General features: G+C 39.2%; 1 protein-coding gene across 2 annotated transcripts in view; it reads right to left on the bottom strand.

Annotated features, from left to right (window-relative positions):
- The window catches only part of LOC117236768 (CD151 antigen-like), an 89,937-nt gene that overhangs the window by 32,829 nt on the left and 35,502 nt on the right, over positions 1–21,606 (bottom strand). For both annotated transcript variants that reach the window (XM_033500009.1, XM_033500010.1), the window contains one exon: positions 4,379–4,571. In XM_033500009.1, the coding sequence (XP_033355900.1) occupies positions 4,379–4,571 (193 nt within the window). The remainder of the gene's footprint in view (positions 1–4,378; positions 4,572–21,606) is intronic.

The raw sequence follows: 21,606 nt of genomic DNA, 5'->3' as shown, positions 1-21,606 counted from the left end.
CCGAATACTCTTTGATCGGCGCGAGATTCATCGTGCGCTTGATGGCTAATTAAACGTTGAATAACTAAAGCATCGATCAAACGATCGATCAACTGATCCGATAAGGGGAATTTCATTTCTGCGTTTAATTTCCTTCTTATATATATTAATGGTGTTAGATGTTATAGTTTCATGACTATTGAACGTAAACTTGTATTAAATATGCTCGTAATACTTTACTAATAGCTTTAATATCGACGATGGTCGAAAGTAATCAACCAAATTTTCGCTATCGATAATGGTTATTAGAGAGCAAAAATATTTTCAGCCACTATGGCTGTGTTATCTGTAAACTACGAATATTTATGTAAATTCATGTTTTTGTGAAAATAATTTAAAGAACAGAACCTAGGAAAAATGGAACTTAATGGAAAACGGATACTGTAACTTTGTATATTTTGTATATTTTTGCATATCATATGCGTTTGTACGCCTTTAAATTTCTCGCAAATGCGTGAAAATCCGCACTCGACTTAACAGCAACTAAACGAATTTCTATCATCGAATGGTTGTATTATAATATTCATGAAAAACAAAATTCATCGTCGACAATGATAATGATTATTAGTAGCCAAAATCAATTTCCATCATCAGTACTGGTTACCAGCAACCACAAAATACTTTTATCGCCGATAATGGTTATTCGTAATAAAAATTAACTCCTGTCATCGACAATGATTACCGTTAACCAACGCAATTTTAATTATCTATGATGGTTACTCTTAACACTAAAAGAATCGATATTCTTTTTATCAACTAATTTCTAGAGAAATCTTTTCAGAATTTAGTGACCACTATTCTCCATTTATGCAAAACTTAATCATTTCTTAAGCACTTTTTAATTAAATCTAGTAGGAACAAATTTTCCCTGGCTTTACCCTAACCGGAGAGAAGTCAGGGAGAAGGCAACCGGATCGCCTGTCCCACTCTTTAATTATCCCTTGTTAATAAATCGTGTAATAACTAACTTCGCTCTATCTATTAATCGCTCGATTATCTACAGCTTTAACTCTCCTTTTTGCCAACCTAGCCAGCTATTCTACGCTCGTTGATCTAACAAGCGGCAAAGGTATCAGGCTAGTACCACTCTTCCCTCGAGCGTAGTTCGATTCAACTTTGACCGCGAATAGTTTACAATTGGTTCGGTTGAACTTTCCTTTAACCGGGAATCCGTTAGCGATCCGGCAACTGATCGAGAAATCAACGTTTATGCTTCATTCTCTATTCGCTTAACGTCCTACGCGAACACACCTAACAATGAGAAACTATGCATCGAAGGAGGAGGCAGGCAAATTTCTGCCAGCGAAGAAGATTGTCGCCAAGGAATTCAAACGGTTACGTGCCCGAGCGACGGGGAACAGCCTGACGGCGACGACTAACACCGCAGTCATTGGAATAATCCAGTGACTTCGGTCTGGCAGGGTGACTGCACTTGCAAACGCAATCAATGCGAGTAAACGTACGCGTTAAGCGGCCGGCATTGTTGCGCGGCCATTGTTCCCGCGAGGTTATTGTTGCATTATCCCTGCATTATCGAGCCTTATTACCAAGCGAGTTTAAAGTCAGCCATTCAGCTCGATCGAATCTTGCGGCTGCTCTGACCAGCGCGACGATCATCGCGGCGATTTTCCAATTTCGACGAGTATACCAATAGACGTGATCGCTCGGGAATAATCAGACGTAGGATAGACTGGGGTTGGAAGTAGGAGTGGAAGTTAAATATTTCGAAATGTATTTGTTGTCTGTACGTATGGAGTTTCTTAGATGGAGCTTAGACGAATGTTTCTTATGATAGATTATTAGATTAGGAAACTAATCTGATCAACTTTTTGCTTTACAGCTGTATTAGGTTATATGATCGATGTTGGTCTTCTTTAAAAGCTAGTAATTAATTTCCGTGAATTTATTAGAATCGACAGAAGAGAAGAATAGAAGATAAAGAATTGTAAAGTCTGGTGTAAATGGTTGAAAAAAAATATGTTTGTAACGTTATTATCATTTTACGCTTTTTAATTTATTAAAATGATCACTGTGAGAGCTGATGTAATGAAAAATTGGAATTAAATTACACACATCCACGTTTCGAGAATAATTTCTCGACATTATAAAGTTATTGTTTCTCAACGTGTTACAATGTAACACAACGTATTTCTCTGTTACTATGAATTTTTCATTTGTTTCAATTGCTTTTTCTGTTTTTCTGTAATCTAGTTTTTGTTTGATGTAATTTGCATTGTATTTTACTCACTTTAGAGCATGTCATCAGTGAAAATTTGTAATCGAAGTACAGAAACATGACAAGAAAACGTTAACGCATAACGTTACGACCAATCTCGGTCGACGCGGTTCATCCTATAAGTGCGTCTTTGAATTTTTTTCATTATCACGATCTAGTAGAGCGTAGAGAATTTCATAAGCTTCAGCATGCCCATTCGTCTCTAAAAAGGAGGCTGAATTTTCATTTCATTATCATAATCTAACGGAGAACTTTAGTAGCTCTGGCATTTGAGTAGCTTTCATCGCAAAAAATTTTAATATACAAATTTACTGCATTGAGCAAAATAATTTTATGTATTAGATTAATTTCGAATAAATTCAGAAAAATGTGAAATAATTCATCGATTTGACATCCTATCGTATTCAAAGAATTTTACATATTTCATCTCCTTTTTTATTTATTTTTTATTTTCTTTTAGTTTCTAAACACAAATATTTTATTTCTCTTATAGATTAGTCGAATAAATATACGAATTTTTTAAAAATCACAATTATTTTACTATCGACTCCATCCACCGTTCTGCCCCACGGAATTTACGATAGAATTTCATTCGTAATCATAGAAATTTCATTGTTCTTTTCTATGACTGTTGGAATGGTGAATGCGACGATCATTTTCGATAAAATAACAAGAATAGAACATCTGTCATACATAAGGGAAACGATGCACGTGCAGGCAAAATTATGAAAAATGAGACTGCGCGAGAAGGCGGCGGCAATAACAGGGTACAAGGCTCCAGCAAGTTCCTCGCTTAATTTTAATCTCACGGACGTCCTCGGTGGGACCTGCTTCTCAACGAGGCGTCGACATTTTATGCATTAAACTGCGATGCTCCGTGGTAAGGGCTACCGATCGATTCAGAGATCTTTCTGCTCTTTTTTCGATTCCTCTCCTTCTTTCGCCTTTCGACGCTTTCATTCCCGGCCCGCGGCTGCACCTTACCACGCGGACTTCATTAGCATTTTATGGGATGTATCACGATGGGTCACGATGTTTCACCGGCTGTTTACAACGCTCGTACATCCATGGGACGAAACGCGAAACCTTGTTTCCGTTAAGGAAATGTCCCTGTGGGTTTGCGCGTGAATTGCCTCGTTAATTTTTGCGGTATACCTCTCTTTCGACGTACTTTTGGACGAAGAAATTTACCAAGTTTGAAAATATACGCCCTTATATCACCGCCAAACAGAAATTTCAGAGAGTTTAAGCAGAAAGGAGGGACTTTAATTTTGTCTGGAGCGTAAAATGTTAATTCGAAGCCAGTTATTTTCTTGTTAATTTTTACTAATACGCTAAATACATATAAAATAGAAAGCGATAACGGGCTAATACGATGAAATTTCAATGGAAGCTCGAAAGAAGTTTCAAGTACAGCGTGGTCGTAGCATTAAGTCGTTTGATAAAATCGTGCCGATTTTGCGACGATTTACAAGATATTTCGGAAAATGATATTTCTTTGATTTCTCACGAATAAATTTATCGAGATGTCTTTTAAGCTTGCTCAAAGAATCGGATTTCTTTTCGTTTAAGGAATTCTTCGATGCTTTCTTTTCCGAAGAGCAGCCTCTCCGCGAAGAATACACATTCGTTTGCTGTTTGTACTGCATTTTCCCATAAAAGGAAAACCAAATGTACCACAAGTTTACTTCAGACTGACAAAGGTAGTCGGTACGCACGTCCAAGCGTACGAACCTACTTTCGACCAGATCAATCGCTGTGTCAACTCGACATCCTAACACCCGGAACGTTCCGCGAATTTTTTTGGAATACGGAGAACCGGCTCACGGTTCGTTGATCGAGCCGAGGATCTAGTTGCGGTTGGTTTCATCGATGTCGGCGGGTGGTTGAAGCCATAACAATTAAAAGGGGGCGTTTACGAGGCCAGAAACGACATCGTTGCAGAGGACGTAGCCGATTGTAAACGCCAGTCGAGCTGGACGAGAACGTAAATGGTTTGCCCCGTCGGTCGCTGACAATGCACTGTCCATTTTGCATTTCGCTCGATATAACGCACAGAATATATCGAAGATATATCAAAGCACATGACTTTACATTACTTACGAATAACACCACGTTGTAGATGTGTAGAACGTATTTCAGGAAATTCACGGAACAGCAGCCGTCGTCTCGGGTCCTCAACCTGGTGGACGTACCAGGAAGTCTCTCGGCGCTTTTAGCCATGATTGGTTGATTCGTTTCTTCTTCGTGTGTCTCCGTCGTGCCCGTGGTCGTCGTCGTCACCTCGTCACTAACTCTGAAAGCACACGGAATTCCATCGGATTAGTGATTTTTATAGGCGAAGAAGGATAGTCGTTTCTCGAATGAAAACCGAGGTAGAACGGATGGAACTGGATCTTGTCGCCGACACGAAATTGTATTTCTTCCGGCGGCGGCTATCGAGATAGCGACTCTTCGCGTTCAGAATACGGTTTTAGGAGTAGCCGTGCACCGCTCGAATCGCGAGTAAATCTATCTTCGAGCGTCCCTTCCGGTCCCTGGCGGCAGGCCAGCGGACACCACGCGCCGCTAGCATTTCCGACCAAACGGCCACAGACACGAGAATCCGATAGATTTCACCCCTTATATTTGACTGGTACGTCGCTTACGATATCCGGTCCGTTTTTCAAGGTACCTCGTATCGATCCAGTAGATATCTGACTGACTTTGGAGAACAAATTGGATACATTCAATAAAGAACATGGAGCATATTCGAACAAATATTAGAGGAAATGAAGCGGAGGAGATTTTTTTGAAAAACGTATATAAATCATGGGACAGTTGTATTTGTAGTCAAATTTGAAGAAAGTGGTTTAATTATGGAAATAATTGTGGTTCGTTTATATAGGAAAGTAAAGGGTACTATATTTATGTATTAAAAATGTTATTAAAAAGTAAAAAATATATAATTACTCATCTATCTGTCGCACTCGACTTTTCCGACGTTTTATTATACATGGTATTTTCGTTAAACGTTTCGTTCTCCCAGTATGATTCGAAATGAATTTTTAGGAACGAGTATATTTTAATTAAAAATATTTTTAATAAAGAGTAATTTTAGTGTTTTCACGGTTTCGTCCTGTCCTATAATTTTCCACGAGTTTCTTCTATTAAATAGAAACGACGAATAAGAGACAGTGAAACAGTGACAAAGTGGAATGAAATGAAAAGAAAATATGGCGTGTAGTGGCAAAGGATCTACGTCAAGGAACTGTAAGTAACTCTTCAGCACTTCGAAAGAAAAGCGGCATAGGTTGGCACGAACCGATTCTTTCACTACGCCAAGGAATGCAGCTTTCGATCGATCGTTTCTCTCCCTTCGCTCCATCCCTTTTCTGCTCCTGTAACCCCTTTTCCTCACTTTGGTCGCGTGCACGAAATCGGTCGGTGCTATCTTCGTGACAGTGAGACCCGAACTCGATTCCAGCCATCGCGTCGTCGACTTCTCTTGTGCGATTTCTTTTCTGTGCATTCGAGTAGCTCGCCACGTATCGTGGTCGAAGCGATATCAAAAGGTATCGATTCCAGCTCTCTCGGTGATGATTAAATTCATTAACCCTTCCACCCTCGCATTTCTTTCGATCTGACGAGCAATTGTTAATATTTCCTCTTTAAGTATAATTGTTTGATCGCTGTATAACAACGTAGTTGGTATTCTGGTAAAGAACAGAACCTAAATAGAAATTTGTTTTTAATACTTTTGCATGTTACGCGCATTCCGCGTATTCTGTCACCTTTAAGTTTCCTATCAACGAATAAAACTGCGCACTCTAGTAATTATTATTATCCCTACGCTATACTAAATTATTATATATATATTTTATGAACTGTTATCAAATTTGTAGATTCCTTATACATTTGACAAACTATTTTCCAATCTATCACCTTTCAAGTATTCAAATTAATTGTACTCTTCTACAAACGTAATCTAATCGAAGCAAGCCCATTATTTACGGTATTGAAGATCTCAATTGAACGACACGACAGATAAAACGCGGCGACGATTCGTTCACTGGCCGATAACAACCTGCGGAGAATTAATTAGAAACCGCACCTGGCTGGCTGGCTGGTTGGTTGGTTATTTATTCGCGCTAATTGTGTTTCCGCAATTAGAACGTAGCCGATCGAGAAACAATTGGGCCGGGCGCCAACGAAGACGCAATTGGCCAGGCTATTCTTCGTGGGGATTTCGGCGAACCGCGAGGTTGAATGAGACGAAGGATAAATGGCGGACTAATGAGAACAAACGAAGGGAGGCGAAATGCGACGCGACGGAGGTGGAGATGGTCGAATGCGGAGGAAGACCGTGGAAGAACTGATTGCAGGCGATGCTCGAGCAACCTGAAGGGGGGAGATGAAAGAAGAGAAACCGCGAAATTAAATGGGTGTGACCCGTCATACTCGTGTGGGCGAAGTAGTTTCGACCGCGAGCAGAGAATAAAGAGAAGTTCCCGCCGCCTGAATGCAAGTGCATTACCGTTCACAAATACATATTAGGGTTAGAACAATTAGAGAAATACAATGTATATAAATAACCTGACAAACCGTTAGAAGATTATTAAACCTCGCTTGGAATAATGGGCTGTGAAGAAGCGATATGTTCGATGTAGTGATAAAAATCTCATCGATTATACACGAAGATCTCAGGAAAAAAGTACATTTTTGTCGGATTATATTACTTCAATGTTACTTTACGAATAATAGATAGTATCTTCGTGTGATCGTTAAAAACGAAAAGAGTTGATTGGGGCCAAGGATTATGCTTCTCGTAAATGGCTGATAGATCGTGAGATTTTTGTAAAAAAAAAAAAAATTATTAAGAACCAATATTTTAATAATGTTTTTGAAATTATAAAGAGGTTGCAACAGTCGAATATGCAGACAATTTTAACAGCCAATTGAAATGTCCAATTGATCCCGATTTTTAAAAAATAAATGTTAGAACAAAGAATTACATAGGAGTCAACGTATAATTAACTGTAAATCCTTTCCGAATAATCTTTAATTTCGATTGTTACAATGTGTAACAATCTGGATCAACCATGACATTTTGTACACGACCAGCAGGTATCCCTAATACTTATGAACGGGAATTTATATATTTTTCTCTCCTTTTCTTCGGTTTCGTCTACTTTTTAACGCGCAATGGGCTGAATAACCCATCGCGGTTGTTGGCCTTTGCATACTTTTTGTTTATGTTATTTTGTTTGTTTATCGATCGAATATTTTCCACGTCCGTTGTTACTTTTTTCGGACAGGTAGCAATATAGCCCTTAATGTCAACCGGCGTTTTTTCGATTCATCGAAAAAGCTATCGTGTTTTATTTTACCACAGAGGATTGTCGTGCGGTTGACGTTATTCCAGCGAATACGTTATTCACTTCCAGTCCGGGGGACAGCTGTAATTCGTTGAAATACGCTAGAAATTTCAGGATGATAGTTTTCGCGCTGTTACATCGAGGACGGGAAATGCAAAGAGGTAAGAGAACCGGCAAAGTTTCCTGCAAGTATCGTTCATTATGCCAACGTCCCGCGGAACAAAGCAGCGGAACAAAGCAACGGAACAAAGATATAGATCGCGGAACAACGTGGTAAACAACAGTTTTCCCGAACGAAAAACTCAAACAGATCGGAAGAGTAAAGGCCGCAGGAGGAGGAAATCCCAAGATGAGGAAACTTACTGTTTCCGCTCGATATCTCGCGGTAATGGGGATAGAATGCTTTATTTTAACGAATCGTCACTGGAAAATATTCAAATGTGCTGTTAAGAGATAAGTAACGAAGTTTTGGCATAAATATTCTGATCTGTTAGAGGGTAAAAGTAGCAAAATTTATTATATAATATTAAGTAGATTATTATGGTTGCTGTAGCCCTGTACTACTTCAACTTTGTCGCGTTAAATTAACTCAAATGAAATATTTATAATTAGTTTCTTGCGTCCTAGTTGTGGCACGACTATATAGCACAGGTTTAATGGTAATGTAACTGATGCAACTAGGTATTAGGTTGTCCGAAAAGTTTCTTTCGTTTTATAAGGAAATAATAGAACAATAATAAAACAGAAATTGTTCATCTATTATCACCTTATGAAACGAAAAAAGCTTTTCGAACAACCGAATAAAATACGACGAATATAATAACGATCCACCTAACTACTATCCCTTTTAAGTTCTCGAATATATTAGTATAATTGTATTAGTATAATTATTATTTTATAACACTAATGCCTAATAGTATATTCAATTATACACCCCTACTCAGAAATACAGCTATCAAATTAAAATGAAGAATACATTTATGGATTTATAAGGCAACGAACGTTCAATATGAGACGATGCTTTTAACAGAACCATCGAAATGGCTTGCTTAACGAGATACAAATGTATGTATCTTCGGGATAACGAATAGTGAAAATAATCGATGGCGGTGACATGAAAAAATTCATCTGCCACGCGCCGTTCACCCGATACGGCTCTTCTGTTAACCCACGTGTTACGCTCCTCAGCTTTCAGCTACACCTCCGTCGCCCACGCTGAAAGTCACGGCCCACGTTCGCGATGACGCATCTATATGCATCTGGTATTTATTTTACAGACAATCTAGGAGAAATAAATGAAGAAACATCGATGCATTTTGAATGGTTATCTTCTATCGAGAAACTACGCGAGAATTACATAAATCCTTCTCGCGATTTACTTCTATCGTTGGATTTTTGGTGATGTTTTACTGTTATAATTAATTTTCCAAGACGAACAAATTGTATTGCGCGTATGTCGTACACTGGCACGGGAAAGTGTTTGTATATTTACCACAGAAAACTTTTATGTCTATGCTTCATGCGTTACACGTATTTTGAAATTTTATCGACACTGTAACGAGACACTGTAACATGTCTGTAAATTTTGAGACCAATTTGAAAATGTATATACACGTTACAAGATATTTACCGCAGATGTGTTACTAGCATACGACGTTCAAATACTTTTCTGATCTCTGTGAGATACAAGTAAACGAACAATTTTAATAACATTTTAACTATTGATCAACAACCTGCTGAATTTTAAAACTGCTCGTCTGTAAAAAATAGAAAACGTGACTTATCGTGTTATTGCTCTTCTATCATGAAGTCTTCAATCGCATTATTCCTACTTCATGAAATACACGTTATTTTCAAGAAACTGATACATAGCTCGATCGATCGTATTAAACGATAAATACATAAAAATTACAGGTACTTTCGTATCGTGGGATGCGCGAGACGCGTCATGGGACGCGAGCAATTCGCGAAATTTTATCGTTGAGCGATTCACCTGGAAAGAGCGGGGGTGAATAATAGAAAAAAAGGGTATTCGATCGCGTTGCTTGAATTCCATTTTTTAGGGCCCCCATCTACTACCCTTTGGCCCTTTGGTGCAACTCTACAAGGGTCGCGTTAATTGTCGAGCTGACACGCGCACGTAAGCCCACCTATCGAAAACCATGTCTCATAATATATCAGCGATGACATCGAGGCTGTCGTTCGATCCCTTCCCATCAATTTGCGGCAGTGCCATGTTCCCAGCATAGACATATCCTCATTTATCCCAATGTCCTACACGTCGCCAGCCAATTTGCTAATCGAGCCAATCATCCAATCGTATTAACCTTGCCGGCCATTCAGAGACCCCGGTCTTCTTTTTATTGGTTGGTTCCTGCGACAGGTTTCACATTTGCAAACACACCAGCCTCCAAGGTGTTAAACGGTCTGGTCGTATCGGGACACGTCGTTTACCTTTATCGATCGATCTACAAGAGCCATTAACGCCTCAAAAGGATACTCGTTGCCGTATAAAGGCGAATTTAGACTTTACACTTTGGACATGCATCGTGAACGATTTATTCGCGCGTGAAAGCTATAAAGATTGTTCCTATCTGTGGTTCATCCGGAATGGCCAGCCAAAGATAGAGTCAATCTCTGCTTTCGAGTTGGATTATGGTGAGAGAAGCAATAACCGACCTGTCGAATGAAACTAAGCTATCGTATCAAGATCTTCTTAAATCAATCCATAGTATCGGAAAAGAAGAATGGAACAGGTTATGGAGTTCGACCAGGAGAATCCAACTTCACGTCACAGTTCAAAACTTTTATCATCCAATACCTTTCATCGATTCTGTATTTCATCGAAAAACTCGCTTAATTATAGATTCTATAATTTTACGATTTAATGATAATTCTATGGTTTTACAATGTTTTTACTATTTTGTTTGCAATATTACGATAAACTACGATTTGCTTGGTCCTCGTGTGGATTAAACAGAACGACGAAGGAGACTTTATCGAAAGGAATTTCGAACGAGCTCGCAGACTACAAGATAAATGGTTCGCTTTAATAACGAGAACGATGGACGACGTACGAAGATCGCACGATGTGGGATCACGTATCGACGAAAACATAAAGCATCACAGGGGATTCCTGGCACGCTCGGTTTAAGTTAGAACCGTAATCCGAACGCCCCTTTCTTCCTTTATTCCATGAACTCCGCCCCGTGAAATTTCGTCGATAAAGACGAAACACACGGCAGAAGCAGCGTGGCAGACAGATTGGCTGACTTTACGCGATCGCTCGTTAACTCGAAGTAATCGAAAATTCTTTCATCCGGAATGGGAGAAAAAAGAATGCGCCTCGACGTATGGAAGTATTCTTTAGAGTCAGGTATTTTGCCCTTTCTCCTGTATCGAACCATCGTAAATCATCCGTCGATGTTTCCAAACCGCAGCTCGTTCTTTGACTAAGCAACTTTGAAGAGAGCCTGTATGTACCGATATATCGATCTTCGTCTTTTTCATCTTTATGAATGACACCAGTGTGCTCGTTGCTATTTGCCAGACTATCCACGCTATTGCCTAGGTTTCGTATTTTCCCGTAATACTTTCCTCCTTTTACGTGTAATTCTTCGTAACTCGTTACTACTCGCTATGACATCTACGTTCTGGACCTCGTCTTTCAAGGAAAATTACTTAATTAATGTATCCTGTACCTGCGTACTTCTATCGAAAGCTTCGCAGGTACAACTTTACGACTTAATTAGACATAATTCTTCTACGATATAATTACAGATGCACTGGGACGAATCGTGTAACTTGACGAATATTTTGTTTACAGGAACCGGAACGTATTGAACAAAAGTTAAAGATGCTGGAACCTTTCCTTTTGGAATTTTCTTTCTACAGGAAGATAGTAAGTACCGCTTGTAATTACCAATTCGTCATAAATCAGTGCACTTTGTTCAAATTCAAATAAAACTATTATAACAAATCGTAGTGGTCAGAAATATCTTCCACATCTCTCTATTAGCCTTCGCTCGATTGCATACGCAGTTTCCATTTCAATTACGCGAGGCTATCGTTCGCAAGTAATGTGGTATCATTTACAGTGACCGAAAGCTTCGCGGGGACAAAAAATCGTTGGATCTACGCGGTATCGATTTTATCGCAGCTCTCGATTTACTAGCGGCCGATTCGACCGCAGGTTCCATTGCGCACCAGCTGGAGACAGCCGCCACACGGGCAAACGTACAACGCGGGAACCAGCCGACGAACGAGTACACCGGCCCACGCCATCCGCCTCTGCGTGCAATTGCACCTCGTAGCACCGTGGAAAATTGGATAATGCGACTCGCACAGGCCGGGAACAAGCGGAATCTGACCGACGTTATACTGACAAACCGTGGCGATCTTCTTCGATCCTCGGGGGCATTTCGAATTTTCCTCCGCTTCCGGGAAGAACAATCGCCCTCGATCTCACGCAATTCCGCGAATCGCTTTCCCCTTTTACAACTTGACGTTGTGTGGGTGCGACGATCTAACCTCGACGAAGGAAAGGTAAATCAAGAAGGTTTGCTTAATCGCGTTTCGCGTGGTCGTAAAGTTACGATCGTCTTATCCCGTAGAAATTGGTGATCGCACGCAACGGGCTGCGTCTAGCTAACTTGTTGGCGAAGCCTCGTTCAAATTGGTCAAATAATTTGAACATAGGTTTGGATTAATAGCGCGTGTTAAGTTATTCGAATTAAACGGCTGTTCTGAATGAAATTTCTTCGGAAAGCGGATGTTAAATAATGTGAGCAGCGAGGATAATCTGTGAAAGTCGCATAGCGCAAGTCAAGTTACTTTAATTAAGCGGCTTAATTTTTCGCTTGGGTCTTTGACAACATTTATACGTCCTTACTGTTATTTCATATCGCTTTCTTATTACTTTAGTACGAAGCTGATATCGTACACGTTAATATTTTGTATATAATGACATCAAAGAGGAAATGTCTTGTATCAAGCGCCGAGAGGAAAGAAAATACTTCAGAAGTTGGAGAAGGTAGATAATTAATGACGTCAAGAACAGGAACATGTAATTGGAAATTACTCGGCTGTTTCAAGAAGTAGAAAAACTTTAATGGTATTGAAAAATAAATACCCGCGCTCTGTTTTGCAATAATGGTAATGAATCAGCGATAAAAAAAATGCCACTATCTAAATATATATATATTATAACGCTAATATCTTGAAACATTTGAAGATTTCCATACATATTATCAACATTTTAATTCCCCATGTTGAAAGCAAGAAGATTACATTGAAAATGACGATGAACGACCATCTTATTTTCAAATGTTTCGAAAAGACGCGGATTCTACTAACCGAAAATTCCCTCGTCCCAACGGTTATGTCTCTCCATTAGTCCGGATACTAGAAATTCCACTGTAATGGTTTGTGAAATGATTAGTTCAATTTTCTAAAACTTCCTACGCTTAGACACATTTCGACCGGAGAAACCGGTTGTCCATAGACGATTCTGAGCTAGGAAGATCGATTCCGTCAAGTGTAGCTTCTTTTTTCATCGTGTCACAGAACGAGGCACTCGTTCTTTTTTTGCAATAACAAGTTATTCCTTTTTGCCGCGACCAGCGACTGAAGAACTGCGAGAAAGCGGCGCTGGCAACTGGTGTTTCGCGTCGCTTCCTGCAAAGCTAAGCAAGCGGTTGCAGTGCTACGGGGGGACACGTAATTAACGTTTATAAACCAACGTGCTCCGGAATAAAGAGCCCTGGCCGAATAGTACGCGGCAACTACCTACGTATACGGAAGTTACGACCCGTTATTTATCGCGTTATTACGCTGAATATCGTCCGCCTGTTGGAAATAACACGAGGCATTTAAGGGATCGTAAAGGACACTCGTTTCGTCTTTACGTCGTTTTCCCCTCGAAATACGAGAATTATGTTCGCCAGGTTGTTACGTGCACACGCTAGCCGCTCGTAAAAATTCTTCGCGGCTCACCACCTCCAATCTTTCCTGGATACGGTCACCGTAGATCTGATCTAGACATTTTTTATCCTTTCGCTAGCCTCGGTTTACTTCGCGCGGTGTTTCCAACGGGTTAATTAGTCGAAGAAAATTCGTATTCTAATATTTAGTCTGCGGATATATATGCAAGTTCGTATTTGTCTGAATAGGTACAATTAAACAGGTAGAATGTAGATATAGAAAATTGTTTGATACATTAAATATCGTATTAATTGATATAGAGAGTACTATATGTTGGATATCTTATACAGGGTGGTTGGTAACTGGTGGTACAAGCGGAAAGGTGGTTCTACGCGGAAAAAGAAGTCGAAAATATAGAATAAAAATTTTTCGTTTGAGGCTTTGTTTTCGAGAAAATCGACTTTGAATTTTCGCTCGGTACGCGTGCACCTTATCACGTCTCGTTATAACGGATCTCACTGTAGATCGTTGTCTCGATGGAAAAATTAAAAAAAAAAATTAAAAAAAAAATTTTTATTCTATATTTTCGACTTCTTTTTTCGCGTAGAATCACCCCCTTTCCGCTTGTACCACCAGTTACCAACCACCCTGTATATCTTTGCGTCTTTAAATTTTCCATGAAAGTCCGCGATATTCATATCGCGATATGAAATTGAGCCATTGGTGACAGAAAAATCTTTTTATATCAAAAGCATCAGGAACGGATTGATGATACCAGGTAACATACAATTTTTTATTTACGATATGAAATCACTTATTAAAACAAATAAAAATATTTACAAAGTATGGAAACAATAAAAGAATATGTGTATTCAATCTTCCAGATGATATTTAATTTTAGTAAAATATACTCGTGTTAATTGTTTAAAAATGCAATACAATTTTATTTGTATCAAATACGTATATTCAATTTTCTAAATCATATTTTATACGAATAAACATAAAAAGAATATTTTATCTGGGTGTAACCGAAATCTGTAACGCGTAACTTCAAACGACGTAAATTTAATCTACGAAATCGTCACAATGGCCATTCAAAGGAATTCAAACGAAAATATGATGGACGTTGGATCAAAGTTGCAATTAATATCGCCGATGAATACTGAAAACGCTTTTCTTTATCATTTCTCTGCCTTTATACTATAACACGTGATAACTAGCGGCGATATTTTTCCGAACGGCAGTGATTTCCGCGCGCTAATTGCTCCGGCCAGTCTACAAAGTAAACCATTGGAAACACGTAATGATTTTGATCGAACGAACGTTGATAAAGCTCGCGGGCTACGTATCCGATGGAACATGCAACCGGTATTCGTTCCTATTTCCCTTATCGCGTTATAAAATTATATTATACATCTACCAGCTGAATCGATTTTACGGTACAAACCATAAAACGTTCCCACCCTACGCCTTTGAAAATCAAATATATTCGCGCCCTATAGACGTACAATCGTGAAAATCCGTATTCCATACGAAACTAATTTTCCAAACGATAAAAGAGAGAGAGATATACTGATACATTAGCACTCTAAAATATCTGGCTATTTGGTTATTTTCAACAACGTGTTATTTAATTACAGGATCACAAGTAAAAAGTTATGCACGAACGGAAATTATTTGAAGGATAGGTACATCGATAAACCGTATCTACAATTTTAATACAGCTGCTATTTACTTTTTAAATTTATTTAAAAATTATTATTTCTTTCAATGAAATAAATTGCTTAATACTTTTGGACGTTCTCGTTGATTTCCAGTTTTCTAAATTCGTTTTTATCTCTAATTTCATTTTGCTAACATTCATGCATCATTGCTAAAAATATAAATCGGCTAGAATGTTTGGATATTTCGTAGTATTAGCGTAGAAGATCGTTTACGAGACCTTTTTCTAGTTTCTCGAATAACGGGACAATTACAGACGGCTAGGAACACAGTTTTGCAAACTAGGCGTGGATTTAACGAGCCGAGACTTCTTGAAGGGTTAATACGTTCTCGAATCGGTGACCGTGACATCGAATTAGCCGCAATTTGCTGATCGGCTTCCTTTTTTTTCTATCGAACCGCGCTATTAAGGAATAAACTTCCGTTTAGACCAGGCACATGTGCACACCTTTTTTTCGATCTCATTCACGTTCCTATTGACGCAAACGAATATCGTTGATAGTGTGCAGAGTGACAGTCGTGGTTGGACTATTGGATTGCACAGCTCGTTGCAAACGGATTCTCAATCCTGATCGAATACTTTATCGAAAAACGGAATCTATTTCGACAGGATCGTCTAGTCAAAACGGAGGAAACCCGACTGAATTTTTAAATCTCCGATAGAGGATTGTACACAGCGATTGTTGGCTCGATTCTGCCCGATACCTTTCCCAGATTACATACGTATATTATTGTTATTACGATTATTATTTATTATAGATGGGAAAAAACTCCGATTGGCGTGGGAAGATAGAAATCTGCAGGCGAGTAATTGAGAAAAATTATACATAATACTACAGTTAATATTATTATCTTATAAAATAATTAAATAATTTCTTATTTTGTTACGCAAGGATAGTAAATCGAGACTTATAAAAAGATCCACTACAAAGCTAGAATTGTAAAACCGTGGAAATTATACCGTGTGAAACGCGTAAGCTCCAGGAATTATAAAAGCACGAAGTAAATTATTATAACCATATTGTACAGCAAAAGTTATGAAAACTACGTACATTCGCTACATCGTTTCACTGGAACTTTAAAAGACACAATCATAGCAAATCGAAAGATAACAAAAGATTATACCGTTTAAAATCTGCTGCAGTCTACTTTCTCTTGAAATTGACCATTCGTGATAATGGAGAACAGTACGTAGGACGCATGTACCATACTATGCAGTATAAAGTTATATACACCTGTGTGGGCGGAGAAGAAAAATACCGTGGACGCGGGAAAGACTTGCCCTCGGCGATCAGCCGGCAGCGACGTCTTGATTACAGTAGAACCGGATCGAGTGAGAGTTATGCGACCATTCCCTCTGCTCTACACATGTTTAACTACAGACGAATCGATCACGAGTATATTTTCTCTAATTAAAACCGATACACACGACAATGACGCTTATTAATCGATCATCCATCGACGAAGGCTGAACATCGTGTTAAGTGCTCTTTATCTTATTAAGTACAAACAATTGTTGGCTCAACATGGATGCATTAACCGACTAATGGATACTGTTGAAGCGTATGAGAATTTAATGCAGCTTAAATTCAGCGCAGTTGTAATTATTTAATACCGCTCCACTTACAATATCCACGTACTCTCGTAAATTTCAATATGGACATATTTACAGTGGCTGAGGAAAATACTCGAACATTTATCACGGACAATTTCTATGAATACATCACGTGCGTAATACGAAAGTTTTCGAAGTTTCATTAAAACTATAACGAGACATGATTTTCATGACGATATTGGTAGAGTTTGCAACAAAGTCCAAAATGTATATACAGTGGTTCGCAAAACTTTCAAGTCCGCGCTGTATGCGTTGCAGAAAACATTTTCAGATATCATTAACACTGCAATGAGACACGACTGTCGGGATTGCATTGACAAAATTTGGTCCAATCTGAAAATGTATAAAAATATTTATTGTGAAAGTTTATTTAACCAAAGACTGATTAATTATCACACAATTGTTAAGTGCTAAAGACACCGAATAGAACATTTTATATTACATTATTATAATGGACAATTAATTGCTCAAATATTTGTATCATTTCCGTGAGATATATGTTTGCACCAAATACTTTGTAGGTAATTTTTGTATAGATTTTCACATTTGTTTCTTCGCCAATATATTAGATCGTCTGAAAAGTTTCTTTCGTTTTACGAGGAAATAATAGACGCACAACGTCTTTTGTTTTATATTATTTTGTCGAATTACGTACGATCCATTTTGTTACGTTGAGATAAACACCGCGACATTTCACAGACTTGGTTTCACGTTTATATGAACGTGCACTGTTGTAAAAAACACGTTGGCGAAAAAAAGACACTTTCCGGACAACCTAATGCATACTCATGATGCTTCAGTCTCATTGCGGTGTTAATGAAATTTCAAAATGATTCGTGTAAGACGTGTAAATAATGTACGTATCGATAAAGATTGCTGCAAGTGTCTGAATTTTTTCGTGAGCAATTATATACGCGTAAATAAAACGGTACAATAAACTCAGGTTCGTTTCCGCAACGACACGACGTCGATAATTATGTGCTCAGGAAACGATCGAAGGAAGCTTGTTCCTTCGGCAGGAATTACTTCCGCGATTCGACGCCAAGATTCGACTAATTATGTGCTCGTCTAAGTGCAAACAGAAATCGACAAGCGACGTCCTTCGAGGAGACTGAGAAACGGAACGACGGTCTGCGAACAATATCCGACGACGAGAATTTCCAGCTTGTTAATATGTATATCGGAACTGAAAGCTGTAGGATCACAGCACAGGATACGACGAATATTAATTTAATTAAAATATCCCTAGCACTGCTTATACTTGTTAAATAATCGCCATTTCGTAATTACGACGAGGATAATAACCGCGGAAAGCTTGCAATCTCACTTGCGTATTAATGTAGCAGCGTGTGTCCCCAGTGGCAACCGGTTCAATTAGAAAAATGAACTAGCCTTCTCGTGTAGTGCAACAAGGCCTCGTTTCCAACCATGCTTCCTGAATGTTGTACTTATTAATTAAAATTGATTTAAGTACATTAATACAAGAGATCTTCGCTTGAAAGTTTCAAGTTCATGGAAGGATAACAGTTACGTTAAAAAGTTTTCCCACTTTTTCAAACGGAGGATGATCGAAAACAATAAAAAGGGAAAGTCTGTCGTCGATAATTGTTATTAGTGAACGAAAAAAAATTCCGTCATTGACATCCTGTCTAACGATAATCAGAAAGAAACTCCATCGTCTATAACGATTATAAAAAAAAAAAAAAAATCGTCGACACGATTTCGAATTTCATAATCCCATTTCCATAAGAAAAACGTAGCTAAGAAAATCGTAGGTCTTCGTTTAAATTCCCTATGAAATAACAGACAATTCACTATCGATGACTCGGGGTACTTGGCATATTTATAAACGAGGGTATACGTCAACGTGGCTTATCGATATAACGGAGTGGTTCTCGATGTGACCAGTTGGCGAAGGGAGTAACCGCAAAAATGGTGGTTAACGTAGCGGGAAAAAGGCGAGATGAATGTCGCAGAAATCTGAGCCATAGGAGAGGGGTAAAAGTTAAAGCGACTGGAGAGCATGCAAAGGGTAATCTCGTCGGGGTAAATCGTAGGGAACAACGAGACGCGGGCAGAGCAATCTCTGCCTCGAGATAGCGTCCTCTTCCTTTCTATTCCTCCCCCTAGTCCGGTGCAAGTTAAAGCGGGGAAAGTTAGGGGTGGAGATTATGGTGGACGAACACGAAACGCTGCATCGTTTCCCTTCGTGCGGACGAAGCTGCCGCTGCTTCGCTATAATCTGCTGCTCCCTTGCTGTCTCTGGTAACGACTTCCAGGCGAATTGAGAGACAGCGTGTTCAAGGATTGTTCGCGTACGGTTACGCGAAAGCGGTGTTTACCATCTACCTGTGTATTTCGCTTCCAGAGGCGGTCGTTGGTCGAGACTGGACAAACGTTTGAAATATTCGCCTATTTGCATAAGGGGCGCAACGGATGCGCTCATGCTCGCGTCGATGGAAATGTTGCAAAAACAGTAACGATACCGCGTTCAGAGATCGCTTTATTTGTTCCACGTCGAGTCACGTTCGCGTGATACGTCGACAATGAGATAGATTTGCTCGAATTTCGCAGGATAAACTAATAGGTTTTCTATGATAACTAAATGTCAGTATTATTGTTTTCACCCGTGTGTGAACGCGAATGATGCGTCAAATTAGATTCACCTGTGTCGCCAGATATCGATTGAACTGGCGCGCGTATGATGGCAAAAATATACGTTTGCTCTCTTTTCGTAAAACATTTTCGATCGGATGATTTTCCAACGTATTTTTTCCTCTCTTTGCTTTTTCTTTTAAAAGTACGTATACACAGATTTAGGGAATATGTTTGGAAATGGACTGTTTATCGTCACGGAGTCAATAAGCCGATGACACGTTGCGCAAACATTTGATTTAAACGACGAATACGTCCCATCGATGGATCGTCTACGATGAGTCACGATAGGATTTGACCATCGATTTACTTTGTTCCCGAGGATTTATCGTGGAATATAAAATCCACCATTCTTTTTGCATTTATTGTGGTAAAGGGGTCAATAGCTTCGTTCGATACGATCGCAACCGTTCAATTCAAGATCGAAACTTCTTTATGGGATCTGTTCACTGGCAGAGAGAGAGAGAGAGAGAGAGAGAGAGAAAGATACAACGCGAAGGCAAACAAAACGGCATCCAGACGGCTGGTTGAAAGCAGCCTTCGAGTTCGCCGAATCCATTAAGTTCCGTACTTTGAATACCACTAGCATCGAAGTCGAGTCGCCTCGGTATGCGAACCTTCGCACGGATCCTTCCGGAAGCCGAGGAAGTTTACCGTTTGCGTAGGACACGAACAACATTCGTTGGCCGAATTGATTCTTCGATAGAATAAAGAATTTAACTTTGACTAGATTTCCAACGACATTATGAAATGCGATTTGTTTTAACGAGACGTATTCTCCGACCGAAAGGAAAACACATGCTGGTCGTTCTTCCGTGAAAGAAGAAACGCGCTTTGGTGAACGTCAATTGCTGTCGTGACAAATTTCGTTCGAACGCGAAGCAATTGCTTCCTGTATGCTAACGAATTCCGTGCACGTATCTTAAAAAAGTTCCTTCCGTCGCTTGGGTGGTGGTTAAAAATTTGTGAAAGGGGGGACAAAGAGAGAACGAACGTCGATAGCCGAAGCTTGCAATCAAGAACGGCCCGGAATTCCAAATACGTAGTAAGGAGCTATTCAATTGTACAAATGTAATTGTTTAATTGTAGATTCGTTAAAAGGATTACTAAACATACGAATACGATATATGAAATGAAATGAACGAAGAAACGGGGAAGAAAATAATGTTTCGTCCTTTTGAACGAGATTAGCATGTACGAGTCTCGAACGATATTTAACCAGATGCAAGCCAACTATAACGAGTTCCTATCGAATATATTGTCAATTTGTTAATATCACCTAATGACAAAATCCGCGATTACTTAGTTGCCAACCCAATAGGAAAAGAAAAATTTTCTACAGAGAAGAGACGGCAAAGGAAGAAACATTTTCGTAGCTAGCGCGCCCTAGTGGTATGAAAATTTTCATACTCGAAATGTCATACGTGGCATTTTATCATCCGAAACGCGCTTTCTCTATTTCATCTCCTGTCACCGATATGAAATTCGCTACGGTACTTCGATATTACACATAGAAGTAAATCGAATTCGGTTTCCTCGGTGTTATTCTCGAGAAGGATCCACTGGTTGGGAGGATTAAAATCTTTACGATCACTTTTCTCGGTCCGTAAGAGGATCAGTCTCGCTTCGTCGCACTGAAAATACCTATTGGAAGGGTAGCATCGGAGCATAGTTCTCAGCTTTGCATACAATTCCCTTTCTCCTTCGAAAATGGAACTCGATCGAACGAATTGTCACGAAACTTGACAGTTTAAGGGCACAAAATGTGCAACTCGAGTAGAACGAACTTCGTAACGACGCGTGAAAACGTTCTATGTCTATGTTTCCGTGAATCGAAATTTCTCTATTATCCAACTTAATGTACGGAAATTCGTGTTTGTTTTAATATCGTTATCGGGTTGTTCGGAAAGTTTGGAGTTCTCTATGTTATATGCTTCGTCGTATTATGTACTTTGGCAAAATATTGCGGTGCTGCGATTGCAGAAGAATATTTGACATTAGTCGATAGAAAGAGCATCGTATTTCGATAAGGAAAAAATATTCCCATTCTTTGATGAGAT

This window comes from Bombus vosnesenskii, unplaced genomic scaffold (genome assembly GCF_011952255.1).
Source record: "Bombus vosnesenskii isolate JDL3184/JDL3185 unplaced genomic scaffold, Bvos_JDL3184-5_v1.1 scf7180000013352, whole genome shotgun sequence".
Lineage (NCBI taxonomy): Eukaryota > Metazoa > Arthropoda > Insecta > Hymenoptera > Apidae > Bombus > Bombus vosnesenskii.
This window is presented reverse-complemented; position numbering and strand designations above follow the sequence as displayed.